Below are 25879 nucleotides of genomic sequence, written 5' to 3'. Positions count from 1 at the left end.
ATGACATGATTTGAAAGCACATTGCTTTATCCTTTTGCTCAATTCAGTTATCAGCAGATTAGTCACTGTAAAAGTGACTTAATGCTGTTTATCTGAGAAAGAAAATAAGTCTTCTCATAAAGGAGACTTCAGATAATAAAACAGTGTAGGAGATATTGGGTTCTTTGTAGTTATATTTTTATTAAGGAAGAGTTAATCTTGTTAACAAATGCTTAAGCATTAACTGTCCTGAGAGTTGTGTGCCTATTTTCTGTTGTTGCATGCAATAAGGACAGTTTTGTCCTGTGATGCACAGGACGATGGGTGCATTAAAATCTCTCTAATGTTGTTGCTGGTTTTTCTCTGATCTCAGTATTGTATATAGCGGATGAGTAATTGCATGGAGGGGGGGCTGTGGGAGGATTTAAAAGAGTGCAAGCAGCAAACTCTGCAAAACCATGTGCTATTTCTTTTCCAGGCTGAAAGTCACAGCATGAAAAACCAACAAATGGACCCCTTTACTAGGCGGCAGTGCAAGCCCACAATAGTGTCTAATGTGAGTGTAAGACTTAAGTTCAGTTGAGGCAATTTGTTGAAAAACAGAAACCAATGTAATGCAGAATGTAGGAACAAAAATTCCCAACTGTGCCATATGCTATTAACGCCCTGAATGCCAGTGTGAGATACAGCTGAGTGAGATCCTGGTCCCTCTTCTTTTTTAATGCAAAGTGTGAAGGACATAAGTGATGTGGGTATGTACTGCAAAAGCAAGCATGATTGAGACTTCTGTCGTGAGTTCATCTATGTCGAATTATTCAGAATTATTTAGCTCTGGGAAGACAGTTTGCTTTAGGTGTGAGTTTCACTTTTAATTAGCTGAAAGTTTCCTGAAAGATCAGTTAAAGGTGAGAGGAGAACAAACATTTTGGGCCTGTGATGGATGAAGTAGTTCAACACAAACCTCCCACGTGATACTGTGGCAAAACCTTCTACTGCAGTCCCTCCATATATAACTAATGAGTAACAAGGTGATCACCTCCTCCTTCTAAGTAATCTGGCCTTGTTGAGGTCTGTTCTGGAATAGTATGTGGTTCTGGTGTAGGTATCTAAAGAAATAACTGCTCAGGTTGGCTTTCATCAGTCTCCACAAGCCATCAAGGAAATAAAAGAGAAATGCTATTGCAGGGCTCGAATTAAATATTTCTGAAATACTTCTTTATTAGAAAAGAATTGTAACTGAATAGCTTTATTTATTTATGCTAGAGAACTATTAGGTAAAGAAAATAGTCTTTTATAGATTTCTTGTCTGTGTTTCAGCCAGAACTGTAAGCTGAAAGCAAATACATAACTGTCACAGAACCGTATAATCAGGAAATGTATTTGTTTTCTTTCAGAAGATGAGTTTTAGTTTGTTATTGTCAGATAATGTCAGGATGATTTCAGTAGCCTTCTGAGATTCTGAAAGTTGCGTGAACGGATATAATTTTAGATTAATGGATATGAACATTGTTTTAACAAAATGTAGTTCAAGCTTTCACAAATTTAAATGCAGTAATTTTTTATGTTTGCCTAATATTTCACCTTTGCAGTCCAGAGATCCTGCTGTCCAAGCTGCCATCCTTGCCCAGCTAAATGCAAAATATGGATCTGGTGTGTTACCAGATGCTCCAAAGGACATAAATAAGGTAAGTTTCCATTTTGGTCTCTGTTATGTTCCTCACCCTTTTGCTCTATGAAGCTTGTGAGTAATAGCAGGTGTGCATGCTTCAATTCTAGAACAGTGTATCCTGTAGAGCTTTATCATTAAAAAGCAATAGTTTTTTGGTTATTGGAAAAGGAAATTTAAGTTGCTTTAGTAGTATGAAAGCTACACTATATATTTTTATAACAGAAGAGGGGAAAAAACATTTTTCTCTGTTTGTATGGCCAGATAAGGTTTGGAGGCTTACCTGTAGTTTTCATTTCAGGGTCAAGGAAAAGATAAAGATGTGAACTCTAAATCAGCTAGTGACCTCTCAGAAGATCTTTTCAAAGTGCATGACTTTGATGTAAAGATAGATCTTCAGGTTCCCAGTTCAGGTAGGTGTTCCATCTGAGTTTGGGGATGTGATTGTCAAGCCCATTTTGATAGAACTTACTTCTTCCAGAATAATTCTTTCAAAAATTTTGGTGGGCTTTTGAAAATGGGAGTAAGGACTCTGTTCACCATCTTGGCATGTATCTTGAACTGAGGAGGAGGGGATGTGTGATAGTGACATCCACTTAGAAAACAAGAACAACCGGATTGTTGTTAGACTAAAAGCCTGTATATCCCCATATCGTTGATTTGAAACCTAGGGAGAGAAGGAGATAATGAGTGGGTTTTAATATGCTCTTCCAGTCTATATTATCTATGACTTGCATAATCTTTGGGGGAAAGATGGGTGTTATATTTAGTAAGTGTTGGCAGCTACCTTGATACTCTACTTTATTAATTTGTCTAATAACTTTCAACAACAGATAAGCTGTCCTGTGTGTCTGTGTGCTCTGTTCTGTCCTCTATGCTCATACTGTGGGGATAAGGTATTTTTACTTGATTTTGAATGTGCTGCTTTACCAAGTTGCTGTTCCCTAACTTAGACATTGCAGATGTATTGAAGCCAAATTTTAGGGGAACGAAAACACTGACCAGTGAGTGACGATAATAGACACAAACTTGCAGGCTCTTCCTCCATGTTATCTTCACTTTGACAGCAGGAGATGTGTGACAAGAGCAGTTGTGTATCATAGGATCATTTTGATTGAAAAAGAGCCTCAAGATTAACGAGTCCAACCATTAACTCAGCATTCACAAATCCACCACTAAACCAGGTCCCCATGTGCCACAGCTACAGGTCTTTTAAATACCTCCAGGGATGGTGACTTAAGCACTTCCCTGAGCAGCCTGTTCCGATACTTGACAATCCTAAATTTCTCCTAATATCCAGTCTAAACCTCCCTAGTGCAACTTGAAGCTATTTTCTTGTGTCCTATAAAGTTGTTTTCCAGTGGGAAGAAAGCATGGGAAGAGTATACCAGTGCAATTTGATACACAAGGTTTAGTATTTCTTTTATTAGTTGAAGGATTAGGTCTGCAGTTTCTTGGAGGACAATAATTTAGGAAGTACTGTAAGAATGCACAAAGTCAAACCTTGTCAAGAAGCAAGAGCAGGACAAGTTTTTCCAAACTAGGTCAAGATGGAAACTCTGGATGTGAGACTAGAAATGAGGCAGGAGTTCAAGAACAAGAGACTTCGTGAAACAGCTAGTGAGTTACAAACTTGAGAGTTAGCAAGCAGATGAGGATTAGGCACTGAAGGACACTGAAGAGAGAAGCACGAGGAATGCAGTTTTCCTTAGACAGACCACCATTTAGGCATCTTATTTTGTGCAGTCTCTTTGCTTAACAGAAGAATCTGGAGACTGATAAAAATGTGAGTTGTAGACATAGATAGAACATTTGACTTTTTCTGCTTACTATCTGTCTCTGGATTAACATACAGAGTCAAAATTGCATGTGCTGCATCTATGAATATAAGCTCCCCAATATTAACTGAAGTTCTAATCTGATGTGTACTAAAGAAGCCAAACATGATTTTGTGGTGAAGTTGTCAGCAAAAACAACAAGTAAAAATTTATAGTTTGCCTGTAGTTTTGTCCTTACTCTTTTCTTGTCCCCAACAGAATCTAAGGCACTGGCCATCACCTCCAAGGCTCCTCCAGCAAAAGATGGTGCCCCTCGGCGATCATTGAACTTGGAGGACTACAAAAAGAGACGGGGGCTTATTTGAGCATGCCCACTCTGCTGCTTCTGATCCTGCATGCTCCATGATGATGTCCTACTTTTTCTTCCTCCCTTTTCAGTTTTCCCTTCTGGGTTGGAGCAGCAATGGAGCTGGGAAGAGACTCTTTAAAACTGCCAGTCATCTGTAACATAAACCATTCAACTATTTACTGTATAGACCTCCCTTCTTGCCCTTTCCTCTGCTCCCCTCACAAATGTGGATCTGTGCTATTTGGGGTTTTCCCATTTCTTTTAGTTTGAATTTTGTTTTTATTTTGTTGATGCAGCTCGTTGGTCCACTCTGTGTTCAGTATTAGCCTGAGGTCTGGATTTCCATAGGAATCTCTTGGCAGTCGCAGAATCAGCACTTGGTGATTTCCCCTTACATACCACCACAGGCACAGTGAATAAACATTGGCGCAAGACCTTTGTGGCTGGAAGGTCATCTGCACTTTCTCCCTCTTCTTCTTCCTCCTTCATCCTAGCTTTGGAGAAGGGAATCTTCAAAAACTGGCCTAGGTTCAAAGTGTAAATTTTTTTGGGAGGGTTGTGTGACTTTTTTTCAGGTGTTTTTTATCATTTTTAAGCTGCAGTACTATTTGTATCCGTCTGTCACAGTTCTTTACGGCTGTTTGAATTTCTACCAGCTGTATTTGAGCATCTGAAATTGCAAGAAAGAAACTCATTAAATGTGATTCTTCTTACTAAAACGGCTTGGCTGATATAGCTATTTAACTTCATGTTCTCTTTTTTAATTACACTTAACCGATAAGAAAGAGGTACACAGCTCTTAATATGGGACTTGTCATCTGTAGCACATCCAGACTCTACATCTGTAACTGGGTGAAGTAGCTTTTTATGGGGTGATCCCGGGGAGCTCATTTGGTTGGGCTTTAGTTTCTTCTCCAAGCCTTCAATATTACATATTTGTTAAGTTATCATGTCTTCACTGGACTCCAGCTTACTTCGTTTCTTACTTTCTGAACCATTTAAATGGGGCTTCTATCAATAAACAATATTTTTTTTAAAAAATCACATTCTATGGAAGGGGAAGGACATAATAGAAAGATCAGTGGGTAATATGAGAGGTAGGTGAAAGACATTTTTCATATATAAACTGGTACAAGTGAAGTGCAACAGGAGCACAAGAATTATATGGCTTTATGGAATATTTGACTAGGCACAAATTGACAGCTAAATTATCACTCAGGTGTAAAAAAGAAAAAAAATCAAATGTAAATATAAGTGACATTTAACAAAGAACTTTTCCAAACAAGATACAACTGAATATATGAAACTAAGAACTAAATTAAAAGAGAAGTCTAAAAGGTTAGAGGCCCTTGTTCAGGTAAGCGTGCAAGCACGTGTGTGTTCCTACTCAGGCCAGTACGTAAATAACAACTTAAGCACTGAACTGGATAGGAATGTTTCTGAGGGACTCTAAAGAGGGAAAATGTAGTGCTCTTCTTGTGTCAGAGCATTGCTGTTTTTCTGAAATCATACACTGGTTATCTTAAAACCTGTGTTTGATACTTTCTTCTTGGATTCTTAATGAAACTTTAATGTAATTCTTATTTAACTTTCTCTTCCTTTTTTTAACAGTAGCTTTAAAGAAACATCATGTAATGTGTGCAGATTGATTCTAAGAACTGTGTATAAAAAGAAAATCAACGTATGAAGCCTACCATGTAAACAAATAAATAGAAATATTTCAGTACTTATTTACTGAATAGTCCATAGTTCTAGGACATGTGGATTATTCTGTAAATCATAGACTACTTTATTAGATGGCCTATTTTAGCAGCTTCTCTGGAGTTACAGTAGGCTGTCACATATACATACAACTTTTTAAGATTGGATTTTTGGGATGTACCATCATAACTTCATAGGAAACATTGTGATTCACTGTGTAGATAAGCATTTGATATGATTTGATTTTTTCAACAGCTAAAGTGATTTGTGATAAAAAAATATGAAATTTACTTTGCAATAGACAGTTTTAAAAATAATCACTGTCTAATGGTTTGCAGAAATAATTGCCAAATCAAAGAGTTCAGGAACTGATTTTTTCCCACAGAAATGCCTCAGAGCTCTGAGATGCAGTGACAAGTGGTCTCTAAAGGTAAACTTAACCCAAATACAGTATTTTTAATATGCTTGGCCTGGATATATTAGTTTTAGTTAACTTCTACATTTGGTAATGCAAGACTATCTGTAAACACCGGGATGTGGATGAGACCCATACAGTGTTGCACGTAACTTTGAGCAGAGAAAACTGAAACACAGGAGATGCAGTGAGTTTAGGATGCTGATCTGAATGATGGACTATGTCCTAGTTATCTGCAATTATGAAGCTGCCACTTCTCAAAGTCTCTGGGTTTTGATAAAATTCTGTTTTTCAGAGAAGGCAACCATCAGTAAATTATGCAAACCTCTTATATTGAGAATCATACATGAAGAAAGTATTCTTGAATAGTTACATGATTGTATGAAAGCTGTAATCTTTTTTCCTTTAAGTGCATGTAAAGGTGAGTGACTACACCTCCCACTTGTTAGAGAGGGAGAGATTTGTTTACTTTGTTTCATTGGTGTCCTAGCATAGTTCATCACAATTGTACAGACTTATATAAATAAACTTGGTTTGTTGGTTTAATAAGGTTGATTGTTTATCCCTTGATCTGAGGTGCTAAGGATTTCCTATCTGGATCTTGTTTTTTCAGAAACTGACACTTCATATATCAGTCTGGACTATTATATGTAATATTAATATTGTGAAATAATTAATGAAAAGTAAGTCCTCTTTCTTTATAAGAGCAGCTGTTGACTCCTGGATCACTCTCTAATATCTAGAGTTGGTCCTTACCACTAGACTCAAATGGAACCTCTTGGAAGGTTAGATCACTTGCACCTCTACTGCATATCACTTAAAACACAGACTTTGCTTGTCTTGTAGAAATCCAGTCTACTTTTGTAATCAAAATTGCTAAAGCATATAGCTGAACTTAAAGAAGCTACTGAGTAAGGTGAAGCAAGGTTTCTCAGGGGTGCTCAGTGTGAGGATGAGACACAACAGGCAAAATTTGAAACAGGGTAAGTTCTGCCAAGATGTAATATTAAAAAAAAATACCCGTAGAACAGTTAAACAGTGCACTAGGTTGCCTGAGAGATTTTTCTGTCTCTTTTGGAAGTTTTCAAGAGAATGCTAGATTAGCATTCTAAGAGAATGTTATATCTTGTAGCTTACCCAGCTTTGAGAAGGAGCATGGATTGGGGATCACCCTGAGCTCCTTTCTGATCTGAATTGATGTATGAGCCTATAAGTAATTTTATACTTTCTCCAGTTTTGTCTGTCTTCCCTGCAAGTACTGCCTCCTCCCCATCCCCCTTTCAACGTGCAGAGTAATGCAGCATCCGGAATTTGTCTCACAGGCATGGTGGCATAGGATGAGCAGGGCAGGATTTCCCAACAAACATCCTTTCTGAGACTCCCTAGTTGTGGACACCTATAGGATTCCTGCAAGGGCTGTCTGTGAAACAAAATTGTCCTTAGAGATTAACCACTGAGCAGGCTGGAAGCCTTGGCCTGGAAGTTTGAGTCAAGAGCTGTAACTGAGATTTGCTTAGCAAAGTGTTCCTTTGCTGTACTTGTGAGTTGTAAATTAGGTACTTAAGCTACAGATACATATGCAGTCTTACTTTCAGCACAGTAGCTTCATCTTTTAGAGGGAAATGCTTAAGTAGCCAAACAAATAGGTTGGGTTTTTTTTTTTTTTAATCTGGAACTCATTGGTTTTACCTTATCACCATCATCAATTGCTTCAGATTTTGGATCACCTCTCACACTCAGTAGCTGAAGGAATCTCAAATTAGCAATTTCTTAAGTCTATTGTGTGTGGAACTACCTGGGTAAAAACCCCAAACAAACAAAACCCAACCACCAACTTAGGTTTCTGCTTGGTTAGTTGGACTGTGGGGCTAGTAAACATGGAGAGTTGTAGTGGTAATATCTTAAACTTCTACAGCTCTTTGGAAAGCCAACCATTCAGTACTCACTTGCGGGTCTTTATGCCTTGACATCTATCAAAATGTTAAAGGGTCCTGTGGCCCAACTGTCAGGCCATAACAGGTAGGCATTACCCACATAACTCCAGCATTTGGAGACTTGACTCTTTTTATTTAGTATACTTTTTTCTACTGAGAAGAAGTAGTATTCAGCTAAGAGAATGAACAGTTAAAGAAGGTAAATTAAAGTAGGAACTTCTCAGAAATAGCTAATATATTGCAATTACCTATCAGTAACAGAAGGCAGGGTGAGTATTGATAGTATTTCAGATGATGTACCTGGTATTTTATATGAGTCTGCATGTAGACTGTGTCTAATTTTTGGATTCCCCAGTTCAAGGAAGATTTCAGCTGCCTGGAACAAATTTAGTGAAAGGCCACTGAGATGGTCATGGATTAGGGCTTGTTCAGCTTCTTCCAAGAGGTCATAACAAGCACTGCAATAGTGTATTATGGCTGTTAGTAACAGGCCATAAGCTTAGTACTGAGTCTGCAAGGCTTGGGCCTGAGGAGGAATATCATGCTTCCCCTGATGAACTTTCTTTGGCCTGCCTGTATCTTTGTTTTACTTAGCTTTGCTATAACAATTTCTATAACTGGCTGGGTGTCTGCGGTTAATTTCTTTTACTTCTGTTTACCTTTAGGTGGTGCAACCATAGTTTTATATACGTAAGAGTATTAAGCAGGTATTTTATGTGCAATAAGATATTTATGACCAAAATAATGATGTGGAGAGAAATGTGGGCATGATATATAATAGCAGGCCTTTTGAATTGGAAACAAAGAATGTAGAATAGAAGAGTGCAGATTAATGATGGGGTACATGTGTGGAACTGGAAACCTCATAGTCCTGTATTGGTGAGTGGTTACTTACCAGCAGTCAAATATGGGGTGGGCGGGATTTGGTTCCTTGTTTGGGCTGTGGGTTTTTTTGGTGTGGTTTGTTTTTTAGTAGGTTTTTCTGAATTTGAGGTTGGTTGGTTGGTGGGTTTTTTGTTTGGCTTGGTTTGGTTGTTTAAGGCAGAACAAGAACTGGACAAAATTTTGTTTAGGAAGTAACAGAAAAAAGAAATCACATCTAACATATGTGAAGGGCCTCATATATATTTGGATCTGAAGGCCAATAAGGAAAAATAAAGATGTAAAAGCATGTTAGCAAATATAAAAAGCACCCCAAGTAGATCCTAGAGGAAGGAGGAAGAAAGCAGCAGCGTATTCCTCCCAGCAAAGGACTTCAGATGTTGATAGCTTCAAGTTATCTTTTCCAGCAGTCTGGAGATGTTGATTTTGAGATGCAGAGTAACAGTAGAAGGGTGAAAATAACCCCTAAATAGGAGGGAAATGGAGAAATGTGTCCTACAAGTTTATTACTGCAACTTCTTGTGTAAAAGTACACAACCTGCATGATTGTTCTTTTCCTATAGTAATTACATCTAGACTAATAGACTACTTGGGTTAAGATTTCCATATGCTAACAATAAATTCTTAGCTTTACTTGTATATATGTTATGTTTCCTCTTTACCCATAAACACAATCTTCAGTGTAACAGAAGATGCAACTTCAGGAGGAGTTAATAGCAGCCTTCTAGTGAATGTGGAGAGGTGGTCAGGAAAGTGGTCTGCTTTTTACTGTTGTGGGTTTTGGGAGGATTAGAGACAATGGTATAGTTTGAAACTCGAGGTTGTGATTAAAGGTGGTGGAACTCCTTCATGAGGACAGTGAACAGGCTGCTCAAAGAGCTTATCTTTGGAGGTTTTCAACTGGATAGAGCTGGAGCAATGTGGCCTTGGATCTGATCCTGCTGGGTGTAGGAGGCTAATCTTGGGGAACTCTCGAGGTCCCTTTCAGTCTAATTTATACTATGACTCTATTTACAGTAGATTCTAAGTGAAGCCTGAGTTTACTTTGCTGCAGCTTGTCTGTTCCATAGTGAAACTGCTTTAAGAAAACCAATAGGAGTTACCCAGCTTGCCAAACAGGACTTGGCTATTTGCCAATGAGTGGTTTCTTTAAGGTCTGCCTTCTCTAAATATACAGTGCACATATGTTTCTTAAGTTTTGTCTTTTAATTGAGTGCAAAATGTAAAGCACAATTCTGTTACTGCAGCCCACTGCTGGTGTGGGCAGCAACTCTCTCATTGGGAAAATCCTGGAATTTAACAACTCTCTTCCTAAATTGTGTGTGCTGCATTCCAGTAGTCCGTGGATTGTTAAGTGTATTTTCTGTAGAGCAAATAATTTAGCTGAGTGTGATTAAGTTGCATAGAACATATTTTGGGTAGAATGTACTCTGTGTCATTAACTTGGTACTCTGTCTTCAGTACTGGAATATGAGTGTAATTATTTAAAATGAAAAAGAATTGTTTTCTTAAGTGCTGGTACTTAATGTCAAAGTGTGAGCTGGATAATTTAAGAGACTCAATGCCCTTAAGCAGTATGAAGCAAGGAAGTGTATTAAGAGTGACAGTTATGGAGAGGTGTTCTTTGTGGGATTTTTTTCTTTTCTTCATATCAAGCTTTAGAAAAAGATTTGGTTTAATTTCTTGTGTGTTTGATTGTGACAACAGCTGATGTCTAATTCCTGGAAGCTAGCTGCAGACTCTCTGCTCCACTAAAACTCTTTTGATGCCATTTTGAGCTTCTGTCTTTCAACACATTTGTAATCTCCTGGCAACAGAAGAAACACTGAGCCATAAGGAGGGTGGGAAAAGAGCGGTCGTAGCCTGAAAACACTAGGAACCTCTGGTCCATGAGGAGGAGTACTGTGCAAACTTAAAGACACAATATATGTCTTTCTGATGGCTAGCCTTCCACTTCTGCCAAATGTGGAACCAGGTTTGAGTGGAGCACATTGTTTTCACCCATGTTACAGAAAACCATCATGCAGGAAATAATTTTCTAAAATTATTTTTAAGAAACAATGAAGTTTTGAAATTGGTCAGTTGGGTAATTAGTGGTTACTCATACAAATGCTTGAAAGCAACATCCATGACTTAATTGAATGTGCATAAAATATTGTGGATTCTGCAGAAGTTTATTTGGTTTTAGTAAATGTATATAATTTTGCTATATGAGAGCTATGGTTTTTGAGTACTATTCTGGAGAAATTAAAGTAGGTCAGTACAGAAACCCATGACCACAAAAAAGGAGAATGGGAAGAAAGCCATTGTCAAAAAAACTTGCTGGAAGTCTCAGGTTCATGTTCTAAATCTCACATTAACATTCAAGTAAAAGTTTTATATTTCCTCAGTCTTCCTGAGGCAGGTTTTTTTTTTGTTTTTTTTTTTTTTTTTTTTTTGTTTTTTTTTTTGTTTTTTTTTGTTTTTTTTTTTTGTTTGGTTTGTTTTGGGTTTTTTTGGTTTTTTTTTTGGTTTTTTTTTTTTTTTGTTATTAAACTTCTGTCAGCTTGTTCTGCAGAAAATACAAGGGTGGATAGGGTAATAAATAACACTGCAGATGAGTAACTTTGTCAAGTTGTTAAAGACCATGTTAGACAAGATTCATAAATACAGCTTAATGCTAAGTGAGCATTTGAATGGAAGCACAGATTATTTTCTGGCATGAGTATATATGTAGGATGACCAAAAGACATCAAGTCTTTGGGGAGATTGAATTTATGATTCACTGGGTTGAAGGAAGGAGCAGTAGAGTAGAACATTAGAGGCTGGGAGTGATCTGCCTTTGTAAATGGCATAAACAAGACCATAATATCTTGTTTCAATGTGCCTGCTTCAGGAAAGAAATTCAAAATGTCTTCCCTTTAGGGCAGGAAGGGGGATATTTCAATAGTTGTAAAATGTGCCCTTAAATCAAACAGATAAAATTTTAAGTGAGACTTGAGATGATTTGGGTTTATTGAAAGACCGTTCTTGAATAATTTCTTGGTTCTCCTTCAGGACTACAGACAAACATGCAATTGTCAGATACCCCACCTGGCACACAAGAATATTTGCCTGGAGTGTGACAGTGTGAGTGGGGTCTACTTCATCCCTTTATAATTCTTCCTGGTGGTATTTCTGCCAACAGGTAACTTGCTTCCATTGCTTTTCAAAGTGAAATTGCTGTGTAAAAGCTCAACTGTTGAATATAATTTTTAGGCCGTGTGTTGGAAGCAGAAGCAATTTGAACACTGGTGACTTGGCACCTGTTGTGTGGCTCTTTTCAGATAGGGCAGTTCTAGCGAAGCCACTGCTGCCCAGCTGACTTTTTGCACTGATTAATGCTACAGAAATGAGAGCAAAATTATTGCTCATATCCCACGTGTGCTTTAGAAAGTTACTATGACAAATTACAGCTTCTCCCAAGAGTGGTGCTACTGCAATGTTTTTTCTGGCTGCAGTTAGCACAAGCACTCGCTCAACAGTCAGTTTAATGTAGTCTGTCTTGGTTGGGGGAACAAACTGATCTGTGACTAGAATAAGCAGATCATATACAGCTTATATACTTAAAAGGAAAAAAACAAACTTTTGTTTCATGCTTTGCTATTGAAGACTTCCCAGTTGTCAAAAACTGAGAGTAGCTATTTTTACTGTAATAAAGCTCTCCCCCTGGAAATATTATAATGGACTATGGAGGCAAACTGGTTTTCCACTATTGAAGTAAACTTAAATGTTTGAATAAATGCTATTTTTTATCTGAGAAAGACTAGATGAATTCCAAACACAAAGCAGTTACTTTGAATTTTGAATCAGGGTTAGTTAATTATTAAATTGATTATTGATTTTTATTTCCATTGCAAACTTCTGCAATATTTTCTCAAATTATCAAAGACAGAAAGTTGAAGATAGCAAAGTATGATGGCCAAACGTGAGGTGAAATATAAGCTGAGTACCATTTTAGCATTTTGTTAAATCCTCTTCTAGCTCTAATCCTGGTAAAGGATTTGGTATGAAGAGTTCTGCAATTTAGCTTAGCAACCAAAGTCTGGAAGTGAGAATGAACTTTTGCAACAGCATGGGGTATATGGTCTTTACCATTAAACACCTTTGCTTAAGGCTAACATCCCTTTACTGCTTAACAATGAGGAGTTTTTAATTTTAGAGCATTAATATTACAGAGTGTACTCTTGGGTTTCCTGTCACTGGTTGCCTGTTTCAGCTAGCACAATCTGTTCACAGCAGCTAGTGCTCTTCCAGAGGCAGATAAGAATACAGAGGGGGAAAAATAAGTTGTATCTTCAAACACTTTTGGGTTGAATGCCCAGAAGCCTGAAGACATACAACCTCAAATATTATATAATGGTCTATTTAGCCAGTGTTACAATGAAAGGGAAGACTCTGTGGGAGGCAGTGGGAGCAGGATAGAGTCCTCATGAGGAATATTTTCACTCATGGGTGACTTGAATTGCAAAGTCACAGGGCAGGACTGCTCCTGTGGTGATTATTTTGTGTTATTTACTAAAAGTGAACGGAGAGCTCCTTGTGGACTGCCATACAGTAAAGTTTTGACTTCTGGGCAGAGACAGCCTGGGTAGTTCCTCAGGTCTTGCTCTTGTCAAAAAGTGATGCATAAAGAGATCCACTGTAATCTACCATAAAGTGACTCATCACTCATTACAAGTTTGTTGATGCCTTGTTAATAGTATTAAAAGCAAAAATAGTAATAATTAGTTATTACTATAAAATTAGAAAGGATTTAAATTCTGAAGGATTATTGGCCCTCTGTTTTTCTCTGTTCCTGCTCATGAACTTCCACCCTGAGTAAATTCTTCATTTTATCACACCTTGCATATTTATATGGAATATTAGTTCCATTTGCTGCAGTCCCTTTTCAAAGGGAATAATGATGCTAACTTACCCTTGGAGGTAGCAACTAAGTTCCATTAATTCCTATAAGTTTTAAAATAACCCATTTGCTGATCTGTCTTGACATAAATATGTCTCAGCTAACACTGTTCTTCAAAGTCCCTGGGTATTTTTGGCCTGGCTTCTTGGGGATGGAAGCAGATGGCCACAGCACAACAGATGTTTTTTCAGATGTTAAAGTAGGGCTGAATTGAAGAGGGAGTTTGGCAAAAATACAACAAATGGGATCTGAACCCCAGCCTTGAGAGGAGGGACTGGCAGAGTGGGCTGTCACAGAGCAAGTGGTCCAAGCTGCAGAAAGGTATTTCTAACTCTTGGTCTCTCAGCATGGCCTTTCTCAAACACCAAAGATGTGATGCTAGAGCTGCAGTGCCTGGGCAGCAAAGAGAATGAAAGGCAGTGCCTCAAAGGCAAGCCCATTCAAACCTGAGAACTGTGCTTCTAAAGCAGGGCCTGGCTCCATTTGTGGTCTCTTGTCTTTCCAGTTCCCTGAGCTCAGAGGAGCAGGGAGGTAAGGTTGCTCCCAAGCATGCTGAACAACTGCCGCGGCTCAGCAGCATCTCCTAAGCACCCTTCTCCAAATGCCTGCACTGGCTTTTTGCCACAAACTTGTAATAACACAGCTGTACCTGATTAGGTTCTGGAAAAAACATGTCTGAAGTTTACTATGCCTTTGTTTTCTTTATAAAACAACATACATATTTATGCATACTTCTATTCTTAACTTATTACTGAGCCTGAAAATTAATCCTATGGAAAAACCAACACGGTATTTTAGAAAGTCATTAAGTATTAAAAAGAACTGATTTGTCAAGTTCAGGGACGCAAAGCACCGTTCAGCCATGGCAGGAAGTTGTGGTAACAATCCACTGGGCAAGCACATTCAGAAATTATACTTTTTGCAAGTCAAGTGAGTGACAACATTTGACCCTTTTAGGGTCAAACCCTGGTTAGGAGCCAGGCTATTGTTACAACTCTAGGTGCCTTTTTAGCTCTAGCATTGAACAAGCACAGCAAAAGGTGAGTTTCCTGAGGGGTTTCTCTCGATGTGGGAGGACTAAGACTGTAGTCTTTGGATGTGAATAAAATTGTTTGTTTTGCTTGCGTGGTTGTAGAAGGAGCTAGTGGCTCACTGGCCAAACAGGCTGAGATGGTGCTCCAGCTTACACCTGTCAAAATGTTTACATGCTCTTTTTTGTCTCATTTATCCCAGACTTTATCTTCAGACATTAAAAAAGCTAAGAGAAAATGCAACTTGCTCAAAAAGTGGTATTTGCATTAGAAAGAAAAAAGAGAAGAAGCACTTGCTTGTCCTGATAGAATATTTGAGGTGAAATTTCTTGTTCCAGACAATAACAGACCATGAGGCCACAGAGCTAACTTGCATTAGATGTGAAAACTACATTCAGTTTCCAAGAATTAAACAAACACTCCTGAAGCTGGTAATCAGGCTGGAGAGACAAGGGTTTTGCAGAATCTTTGCTGGTCTCTTTGTGGTCTTGAAATTGATTTGGGATTAATTTAAAAAAAAATGAAAGCAGAAACAGAATCCATGCTGAGTTGGAAGGGACCCAAGAAAGCCATTGAGTCTGACTCATGGCCCTGCACTGGACCATCCCTTGCAAGGATCTCACTTTAAAAAAGTAAAGACATCATGTCTTTAGTAAAGCAAAGACATACATGTCCCGCGTGGGACAGATGTACAACTATAGTAAGCTTTCTTACTTCTCTTACCAGGCTGTTGTGCTGGGTGGGAAGGGCTCCCACAAGAAGGCAGATAGACTGTCAGAAGTATTGCCAGGGAATCCTCCATTGCTTCTTTAGAGGGAGAAGCAGCAATCCCCTTCTAGGTGGGGAAGGGCTTCCATCAGAGTTGCCAGGCTGAGTCTGATCAAATATCCCTTTGAGCCATTGTCCTATCTCAGACAACAGCCAGTGTGGGATGATTAGAACATGAACATAAGAAATAGGCCACGAAGAAACTGTTCTTTGAGAACTTCTTAACATCCACAGTTCAGGAGCATCCTGAGCCAGAGGTGGTTTAGAAACTGTTACACTTGCTTGGTAACCATCAGCAGACCTAGCCTCTTTCTGTTTGTTCACAATCTCTTTTGGAAGCACAAGAAGACTAAAGTGGCAGAAAACACAACATTTTTTACAGCCAATAGAAGCTAAGAAACATGAAGAGGAGTCTCTGGAATTCACTGGCCAAGAGATCTCTGGGTCAAGGAGAAACTGTTATGGTCTTTGATGGATCCAAAATTTGCAGAAGAGTTGGGTACTGTGTGTGTGATTGTAGACTTTAAAAGTCAATCTTTAACAGCAGCCTTGTTGGTAAAGATCTTGAGTTTTTTCTTATTTCAAGCAATGAATAGGTGAAGAGGAGCTAAAAGGAAGTGAGGTACTGGAGGAAACAGCATTGTGGTGAGCAAGTGTCAGTGACATTTTTCGAAGCCTCTGCTTTTTATTGGATCAAGACAACAAACTGCAATATGAGCAGTGTGAGGAGCAGAATTCCTGCTCAGCCATCATGCTTTTCAACTGGCTGGCTTGCTGGCATGTGCTCGTTGCTGACGTGTAAGCAGAACCAATGCAAGAGTTTTGCTGATGTGGGGCAACAAGCATCATTCTTCTGGCAGGTACGTGTGTTCACAATCTCCTCTGCTGGGAGGATTCAGCTGTCTGAGCTGTGCTGCCCTGAGAAAAGAGTGGGACAAATTGCTATAGTGTCTGTCACTTGCTGTCCACATGACTTTGCCATCTTTCTTAATTTGATTACAAGATCACTCTGCTTGGGACTTGTCTGAAGGTCTTATTCGGTTGACAATCCACTCTCGCTTTCTCTTTATATCCCATTTCTGGGATATACTTTTCTAGTTACATCAGACATTGGCTATATGCCGTCATTTTTAAGGCTCTCTTGTATTTATCCCCACCCTACTAATTCTCTTTCATTGTTCATGAGGCACTGACTCCTGTCTCTGATCTCTATGGCTGATTTAAATATCTTTCAGAAAAGTTCCTCCATGCTTCCTTATCATGCTGCTTGTCCAGTTTCGAGGCACTTTATGTAAATACTCTCAAGGGTATAGATTCATCCTTCTGTTTCCTCTACAGAGCCTCAGTTCCCCACCCTGGCACCTCCAGCCACACTACCTTTCTTTTGTGTTTGCTTCCCAGCCTGTCAGGCTCAGCCTTCTCCCCCAGCTCTTCCCTGTGCAGTGCACCACGGCCATCCAGCAGGAGAAAGCAGCATTTTTCCCCCACTGAATTTTTAACCTCATACTTAGTGGCAGGTACCAGTGCAGCAGCAGCTCCTGCAGTCTTATTTTGGGCTGCAAGTCACTAACAGAATTTTCCAACAGGCGGTTAAAAGGGAAATCATGTTCCAGGCCGAAGCCAGGCTACAGACTCATTGCCATTTGGTTTTTCATCCTGCCAGATGGCAAAGCACTGCTGCTAAACTGCCACTTCTGTTTGTTAATACCTGGTGCATCTTTCCTTTCCTTTGCTTTAGTTTTCTGTTTTAATGTAAGGTCAGAAGAAGAGATTTTGCTAGGTGAATTTTGTGAATTTTCTAGGTGAATGTTGCTCAGAGCAAATAAAGCACAGACCTGTTTTAAGGAGCAGATATGGAAGGAAGAGCAGAAAATTCAATCCTATATGACAAACCATGGTTAGTAAAGCAGAGAAGAATTTTTTTCAAACCTATTAATATTTTGTGATCCTTTGGAACCTATGGAGCCACCATCACAACTATTGTGTAAAGGGCTGAAAGCTGAAAGAAAGCAGTTTTGCCATCTCAAGAGTTCAACTGTTTGCTAGAAACTCATGTTCCCCTTCTGTGATCACTGTAACGTTCACTACGACATCAGAGAGCCTTGGGACAAGATGTCAGAGTATGCCTTAGGCATACTCTGTGGAGTTTAGGGGGTACATCTCAAAGGAGAGAATATGGAATTACTGTTACCCATGACTGACAACTTACAGCAGCTAAATTCTGTGCAAATGATGAAGGCAGGGTAAGAAAATCACTGAGTCACTTAGTTTGGAAAAGACTTCTAGGACAGAGTGCAACTCTTAACCTAGCACTGACATGTTCACCACTAAACCATGTGGTGTTCACCACTAAACCATGTCCCTAAATCCACATCCACTTTTTTTTTTTTTTTTTAATGCTTCCAGGGATGGGGATTTTACCACTTCCCTAGGTATGCTGTTTCAGTGCTGACCACCCTTTCACTGAAGAAACTTCTGCTACTAGCCTGATCTCCCTTGGCACAACTTAAGGTAATTTCCACTGTTCTATCATTTTTACCTCCTTTCAGGAAGTTGCAGAGAGTGATAAGGCCACTCCTGATCCCCCTTTAGGCTAAACAGTCCCAGCTTGCTCAGCCACTCCTCATAGGACCTACTCTCTAGACCCTTCCCCAGCTCCATTGCCCTTCTCTGGATGCACTCCCACACCTCAATGTCCTTCTTGTAGTGAGGGGCCCAAGCTGGATACAGCACTCAAGGTGTGGCCTCACCAGTGCCAAGTACAGGGGGTCAATCACTGTCCTGGTCCTGCTGGCCACAATGTTGCTGATACAGGCCAGGATGCCATTGGCCTTCTTGGCCACCTGGACACACACTGGATCATATTCAGCTGCTGTTGACCAGCACCTCCAGGTCCTTTTCTGCTGGGCAACTTTCCAGCCACTCTTCCCCCAGCCTGTAGTGCTGCATGGGGTTGTTGTGATGCAAGTGCAGGACCTGATAGTTCGCTTTGTTGAAGCTCATACAGCTGGCCTCAGCCCACCAATCCAGCCTGTCCAGATCCCTCTGCACAGCCTTCCTACCCTCCAGCAGATCAGCATTCCCACACAATTTGGTACTGCCTGCAAAGTGACTGAGAGGGCACATGATCCCCTCATTCAGGTCATGGCCTCCCCAAAAGTTCACAAGTGCTATTTTTTTAGTTTTACTATTCTCTTAATGTGTTTGAAAAGGAAACTAAACTGTTAAGTCTTAATGCTACTTAAGTGTTCCAGATGAAAAGTTTATATCCATACACTGGGTTTTCAGAATATTTATTTTCTCATCTACCATAAAGATAGTAATTGTATTACATTCCACATATTTTTCTCCTTCCTTTCTTCAAACGTGAGATTTTTGTAAGGATGTTTGAAAATTTAATTTTTTGATGAAAAATGGGATAAATAAATATTTTCCTTTTTTTTTTGTTCTGAGATAATTTTTAAATAATCTTGTCTTCTCTCCATATCACACATTTTTCCACTTCAAAATTATGTGCAGCACACATTCTATTTTCCTCTTAGGAGTAAATAAGTATAGAGATGAACTGATTAGAATGTTCTTCCCTGCCCCCCCCCCCCCCAAATCTCAGGATGTTTTTAAAGGGAACATGAGGAAGTATAATCTCTAGGTCTTATGATGAAGAACTGATAAACCAGGTGACTTCATTTTTAAAATACCACTCCAATAGGTAATGAACACACAGGTTAATTTCAAAGATACTGATCTCTTGTCTATTAGTGACAATCCAGGTTGAAGCAAACAAATATTTCCAGTGTTGCTAACATTTTACCAGCAGCACCAAACCCACAGAGGAACTCTTGTAAAAAGTGTCAGATCAGTATCAGAGGAAGGGCACAATGACTTGATCCCTTTACTCTGTTCAACATTAAAGAATTTTTACTGAGGTATTTATCATCTGCATCAACAAAGCAAATGTCTTGTGTGGATGTATTTTATGTGACTCCAGTGTATCAGTTGTTTGCTCTTACTAAAAGTATTAACTCCAGTACTTCCTTGCATTAATCATAGGACTTGAATGAAAATTTGTGTCTCAAAACATTTATTCTTTGGTGTTTGTGCCCACTTCCAGCACCCTGAATAGGCATCTTTGTGTGGGCAGAGGACATTGTCCAATGCAGTAACTGTTGCATTCTGTGGCCTTGGAAGACAGTGCAGTCCATTCAACCTCCAGGTACTATTTTTCATTATGAAATAGTTAAGTCATCATGAAGTTGTTATGATTAGAGCTCAGAGATTGCTCCTGTAATGAAGACTGGGTTCATTGCTGATTGTATCTCTAGACTTCATAGAGTAGTGGTTTGAAAGGACTATACCAGCAGAATTTGTAATTTACGTATTTTTGACTGTTTTATTAAGCCAAAGCCAAGACTCCTTTTGGATTAGCTAGACAACACTTGTTTTCGGTCTTTGTATGATCACAAAATCATAGAATGATTGAGGCTAGGAGAAATGTCCAACCCCCATGCTCAAGCAGTGTTGCCCAAGACCACGTTCAGGTGGCTTTTTAATATATTATTTTTTGATACAGAGATTCCAAAACCTCTCTTTGACAATCTCTTCCAGTGCTCAGTAAAACTTTTCATGATGCTTTTTTCCTGATTCCCTACCCAGGACTGTGGAGTACATCCTAGGCTCTCAGCTGCCTCATCATCCATCCCCAGGCACAGCTCCATGTACACAAGCTGTTCTGTCACAAAGGGCAAATTCTTCTCCTCGTCTTCTAAGCCTGTCCTTCCTAAGAGCTTGCATCCCTCTGTTGGAGCACTCCAGCCATGACAGCCATTCCACCATGTCTCTGTGATCCCAAAAAGATCACAGCCTGTGATGTCAGGCAGATCTCTAGCTCCTCATGGTTATTCCCAATGCTGCATGCACGTGTGCAGGCACTGCTGAGGGGCACACTGGTGTCCTGCTGGGTTTTCCCATCACAGTGCCCTGTAGGCACTCCTTGCTTCTGCATGGAAGAGCAGTTGCTTGTAAGCAATTAAGGTGATCTTGCTGAATCCTATCTTGCTGATTTTGTGTTCCTCTTCATACACATTATCCTGGGGCCTTTGCTTGTAATGGTGTCAGTCATGTCCTCACAGGACTGCTGGTAACTCTTCTTTCCCCATCATAATGCACATAACTTTCTGTTCTGTCTAGATCAGTTCTGCAGAATTGCTTGTGCCTCCTGGAAAAACATGAACAAAACCAAGTCAGGCTTATTTTAAGAATGTATGATTGGGACAGAAAATTCTAATCTGTCCTCAAATATTTATGCTTAGTGGAGTTTCTGTTTATTTTCATGCTCTACAGAAAAAACTTCACAATGTGTGCACTGGAGCTTAGTAAAGGTAGCTAGGAGGAATTGTCCTTTATCTTTGACAAAAACAAATGTTATAAAAGTCTCTTCCAAAAACCTGAACACACAATAAGCTTTCAGAGAAGAGAAATTGCTCACTATGTTCACATGTTTATTCATATTTCTCAGTAAACTCAAAGGTCACACAGTTCTCAAATGGTCAAACAAATGTCAATTGTCGAGGCGCATGATAATAGAAGTAAACCGGTGTGTTTGGTGCAAAATGAAGGAAAATGATACTACAGAAAGATTTAAATTTCACTCAAGAGGAGCTGAAATCTCAGAATGGTATGACAACCTGATTTGTTAATGTTTTGATCTGCAATACCTTAGCCTTTGTTTACTCTGGACAAACATGGTGCTGGTGAAAGGTGCTCATCTTGAAACCCTGCAGAGGAAAGTGCTTTGTCTATTCAGGGAGCATATACTGTGTTCACACAGTTACTTCATCACCCTGCCACCGTTGCACTGCTGCCAGGCCCTCCTGTCTGTCTTGCCAAGAGGAAACCTTGGGAAAAGAGGAAGAGACACAGGAGAGCCCAGCTGGGGAAGCTGATGGTGTTTTATTAAGGTCTCCTCTGGAGTCTAAGTCACCAACTGACTTCATTCTAGCTACTGTGGAAGAGTGCTCCTTGGAAGCAGGACCATCATCTTCACTAGCAGCCAAACACAGGGAGTTATGCCAGGAGCAGGGCAGGAAGAAGAGCGTGTCAAGAAACTGCATAAGAGCTTGTGTACATGAGACGAGGAAACCAAACCCCCTGGGTGCCTGAAATGCTGCAGAAGTGTGGCAGGCAAATTGGAGGGGCATTGGAGTGTGCAAGTCGTGTTTAACCCTGAGCACCATGAGGAAGGGAAGGGAAGCAGCTGTTAAAAAGGTTGCTAATTCAGAGGCTATATATCTATTAAAAATAGAAGGCAAGGTAAGAAAAGTCATTTGGATACCAAAGAACACAGAATTTCCAGAAAGAAATAAAGTCCTTACAATAAAAATGAGTAAAAAGATGTTGGGGAAAGGCTATCTGGTCAAAGGCACTCTTGCAATAAGATGTCAATATCCACAACTGAGGAAAATATAGTTAAAGTTGCCCAATTTATACTTAGTAAACAACAATCAAATGCACCGGGAAGCAAAATAAAACCAATAAGGCTCCAAGGGAGCACTGACAGGGAGAAGCATGCAGGACTGCACAAGGAAGCAACAAAGGCTAAAGTCACTCCCAGCATTTCTAAAGTGACAGTACAACTGTCATAGCACAACTATTTCACAAAGCCCAAATACAAGGACTGGAAATGTTAACCAAGAAACTTAGTAGATGGATTTTGTGCAACACAATAATTATTTTGAAAACATTAAAGGAAGAGCTATGTCAAGAGACTGGAACATATACCTGTAGGCTGAAATCTTAATACATATTTATCAGGCAGTGAGGTATTAATGTACATTAAGAAAAAAATGAGAAAAATGTATTCTTGTTGAACATGACTCAGAATATATTGCACAGAAATAACTTCCCAGGCATAAATAATTTAGGTGTAAAGATAAAATCTTGGAAATGCATAGCTTTCAATTGTTTTATAAAAGAAAATATTTTTCCATGTTTGTAAATGTGCCAGGTCTTGTTAGGAGAGGATGTACATTAGGTAGATATATATTCAGAGACAGGATGATGAATGTAGAAATGTTTTAAAATGTATTAGAAGGAAATTGCTGTAATACAAGATGGAGCAATATTGCCAAAACCCTACAGCACACCTACAAATGTTTCTTTAGTGCTCCAGCAGAAATATGGAGATGAATTTGATAAATAGAACAGCAAAGAGAAGCCTGTTAAATTGCTTAATTCTGTAGTAATTATGGAAAATGAGGGTGTAAAAATTCGTTTAGGTTTAGCTCCAGGGACTAATGCAAACTAAAAATGGCTACGATTGAATACTGTTAGGCTTAAAGGAATGAAGATTTAGGAATATGTCAAAAAATGGGAAAAGTGGAAAAACCCAGAAATACCCAAGAAAAATTTGCAAAGATAACTGCAGAAACTTCAGATCTGCAGTTGAAAAATGGTCTTGATTTCCTTACATGTGCTTGAAATTCTCTTTCAGTTTGGATTATTTTCTCAATTTGCAGCAACAGTTGAATTCAAGTACTAAATTTTGAATGTAATTTTTAAAAAAGCTATAAGTAATATCTGGTACGTATGTGACGTTGTGCTAAATGTGATAACTACTTATAAATAATACCCAATGTGATTACCATAAGGTCAAATGTTTTGCAAAATGATACAGCTGTACCCATTTTCTACTGAGTGTAGAGTATCCACCATTCAATATTCCCATGGAAGAAAAAGTACAGATATTTTAAAACTTACAAGTTAAGCCTGAACTCTTAATTGGCATAGCTAAAAATATTTGAATTCAGGTAGTTTTCAATAAAAATTTGAGAACTGAACTTCCTTACAATATATTTGGCAATATTCAAATTGTAAATATTGTGATCTGCTACTCGCACAAGCAAAAAATTAAACTGAAAATGTTCTAGAATAAAGCAGACTTAAGACAGTGGCAAACAAGTTGGAAAGACTAGAGGTATTTCTAAATTTTCATCAGGTAGGTGCAAAATTATTATTTAACAATATCCGGTATATAAAATCAACACTGAAAATACAAATTATTGCATAAAAAGGGGAAGGGGTGGGAAAAGAAGTAGGAGTTTTTAAGTTAAAATACTGAACAGACTGTTAAATTTTGACATCTTTGAGGAACAGGAGCAAGCCAGTCACTGTAGAGAGCAAATGGTAGGAGCTGTTTTGGAAATCATCAAATGACATTTGAAAATGCCTTTTTTTCTTATGGAAGAGAGGCTTGTAAAGATAATTGTTCCTTTCTGAAAATGGCACAATCAACTTAGATCAGCTGTTGATCTGTGGAAGTGCAAGATGTACCAGATTTCTGCCACTTATTCATTCAGTCTTAAGCTTCATGTTTACCCCCTACAGTCTTTTAACTCTGTTAAAAATATACCCTTTTTATAAGTTTTTTGAGTCAAAGCAGAAGTTTTAGTGTGATAGATTAAAAACTGCAGTGTTTCCTGCAGAAAAATCAGGAAAACTAGCATTTAAAATTGGACTACATTAGTCTAACTGGTGGATTAATTGTAGCAGCTTGGTGCATGTGTTATTTCTGGCTTAATTACTCACACTCGCCCATTTTTCAGCAGAACAGTGGGAGTGAGGCACTGAGCAAACAAGATGAGGAACAAAAAATAAAGATTTTAAACTTGAATTGCGAACTGAATGTTTCAGAGGGCTGAGGGTCTGTAAGAAGCTGAATGTAAAGAAAATATGCAGTTATGGCACAGTAGTTTGATTACTTCCATTCACTATTTATCTTACTTTCTCCAGCAAATGAGATTAAAGTTCCAACAGCAGATATGAAATTTTGTGGGAAGGTTGCTTTTCAAAAATGATTAACTACATGCACACAAGAGAACAAGGACTCATGGGCATTCTATGGGAAACCAAATCCCTGTAAGCCTCATCCATGCAATCGTGGCTGCAGCACTGCAAGGACAGGGGGAGCTGGCATGGAGAGCTTTGTGGAGGCTGCTGCAGCCCCAGGGAGCTGGTGTTCATGATGGGTTAAGAGGGGACCACGGGTTTGTCTCCAACACGAGTGTGGGAACCTAGTGAGAAAACAGCCCAAGGATTCTTTTCAGATGTAGATTTAGGGAAGCTGCAGCTCCCACAGGTGAACTAAATCCTCCTGAGGACCAATCAGCTCAATCAAAGGAATGAGTTTAAGGAAATTGACTGAAAAGTGTTTTTCACAAAGTGCAGCAAACCAGTGAAAATAATGCAAAAAAGGATTGCAAAAGAAGAAATATAGGAGTACAAAAAGCAGAAATAGGAGAACCTCAGCACTGTTATTTTGTCAGGCGGTCAGGGGGCCCAGGCCCGCAGCTCGCTGTAAGCTCCCATGTCGCCTCTAGGGCCCCCAGAGCAGCAGTGCCAGCTCCGCGGGCACCACCCGGCCGGGCCTGCCTCAGCCCGAGCCTGCCCACAGCCACAGGCCCAGGGGCTCGCTGTAGGCCCAGCCCAGGGCCCTCAGCCCCTGCCTGCCCTGGCGGGTGCTGGTGCCCAGCTCAGCCACGCCTGTGGAGCACCTTGGCTCTGGGCCGCCACCTGTGTTTGGACGGATGCCCTGGCATGGCCTGTCCCCATGGTCATCATGGAGCTGAGCCCAGCCCTGTGGGTTGGCTTTTTATCCAGTCCTGGCCCAGGACCATGAGCCTGGTCCTGTCAGTGGGACCCAGCTGTTGTGTCTATCAGCAGGACAGACCCTGCCATCCTGGGGATTTCCTTGGGCCCAGTGCTGCAGGAGCAGCGGCCATCCCGCTCTCCATCTTGGATGCAGGAGCTTCTCCATGCACTCAGTCTTCATTCCAGGACTGCTGCCCTGAGGAAGGGTTGTGGCTTTAGTCTCTAGTCACTAGTGCAAAGCTGTGCTGTGACCAACATACAAGCAGGTGAGTAGTGCATTTAATGTGACTCTGTTTCTATGCCAGCCAGGTCACACCTTTGCCTCATTATTGTTTTGTGGCACTTAAACCCCCCAGCTCCCTCGTGCTCTCAGTTCTGCCTGTGGAAGGTAAAATCACAGAATCACAGAATATGCCAAGTTGGATCCACAAGGATCATTGAGTCCGGCTCCTGGCCCTGAACAGGGTCATCCACAAGAGTCACACCATATGCCCAAGTGTATTGTCCAAACAATACTCTTGAACTCTGTCAGGCTTATGCTGTGACCACTTCCCTGGGGAGCCTGTTCCAGTGCCCAGCCACCCTCTGAGTGAAAAGTCTTTTCCTAATATCCAGTCTAAACCTCTCCAGACACAGCTTCAGGCCATTCCCTTGGGTCCTGTCAATGGTCACCAGAGAGAAGAGATCAATGTGTGCCCCTCCTCTTCCCCTCACAAGAACATTGCAGACTGCAGTGAGGTCTCCCCTCAGTCTTCTCTTCTCCAGGCTGAACAGACCAAGTGACCTCAGCCACTTCTTATATGAAGG

The 25879-nt window shown here is 39.8% G+C and overlaps 2 protein-coding genes and 1 long non-coding RNA gene across 5 annotated transcripts in view; all 3 read left to right on the top strand.

Moving 5' to 3' along the window:
* Positions 1 to 6437, top strand: part of RTF1 (RTF1 homolog, Paf1/RNA polymerase II complex component) — a 29335-nt gene extending 22898 nt beyond the window's left edge. The window contains exons 15-18 of the mRNA XM_053979334.1: positions 458 to 535; positions 1569 to 1664; positions 1947 to 2058; positions 3682 to 6437. Coding sequence (XP_053835309.1) covers positions 458 to 535; positions 1569 to 1664; positions 1947 to 2058; positions 3682 to 3788 — 393 coding nt within the window. The 3' untranslated portion in view covers positions 3789 to 6437. The remainder of the gene's footprint in view (positions 1 to 457; positions 536 to 1568; positions 1665 to 1946; positions 2059 to 3681) is intronic.
* Positions 6438 to 19709: 13272 nt separating this feature from the next.
* LOC128808358 (uncharacterized) lies at positions 19710 to 20727 on the top strand. The gene is made up of 2 exons (XR_008437447.1): positions 19710 to 20458; positions 20615 to 20727. It is a non-coding gene; the product is annotated as an uncharacterized LOC128808358 (long non-coding RNA).
* A 4438-nt stretch (positions 20728 to 25165) lies between these two features.
* The window catches only part of LOC128808352 (carbohydrate sulfotransferase 9-like), a 28461-nt gene continuing 27747 nt past the window's right edge, over positions 25166 to 25879 (top strand). For all 3 annotated transcript variants that reach the window (XM_053979336.1, XM_053979341.1, XM_053979337.1), the window contains exon 1: positions 25166 to 25338. The gene's annotated coding sequence lies outside the window, so the exon portion shown is untranslated. The remainder of the gene's footprint in view (positions 25339 to 25879) is intronic.

The sequence above is a fragment of the Vidua macroura genome, chromosome 6 (genome assembly GCF_024509145.1).
Source record: "Vidua macroura isolate BioBank_ID:100142 chromosome 6, ASM2450914v1, whole genome shotgun sequence".
In the NCBI taxonomy this organism is placed as follows: domain Eukaryota; kingdom Metazoa; phylum Chordata; class Aves; order Passeriformes; family Viduidae; genus Vidua; species Vidua macroura.
This window is presented reverse-complemented; position numbering and strand designations above follow the sequence as displayed.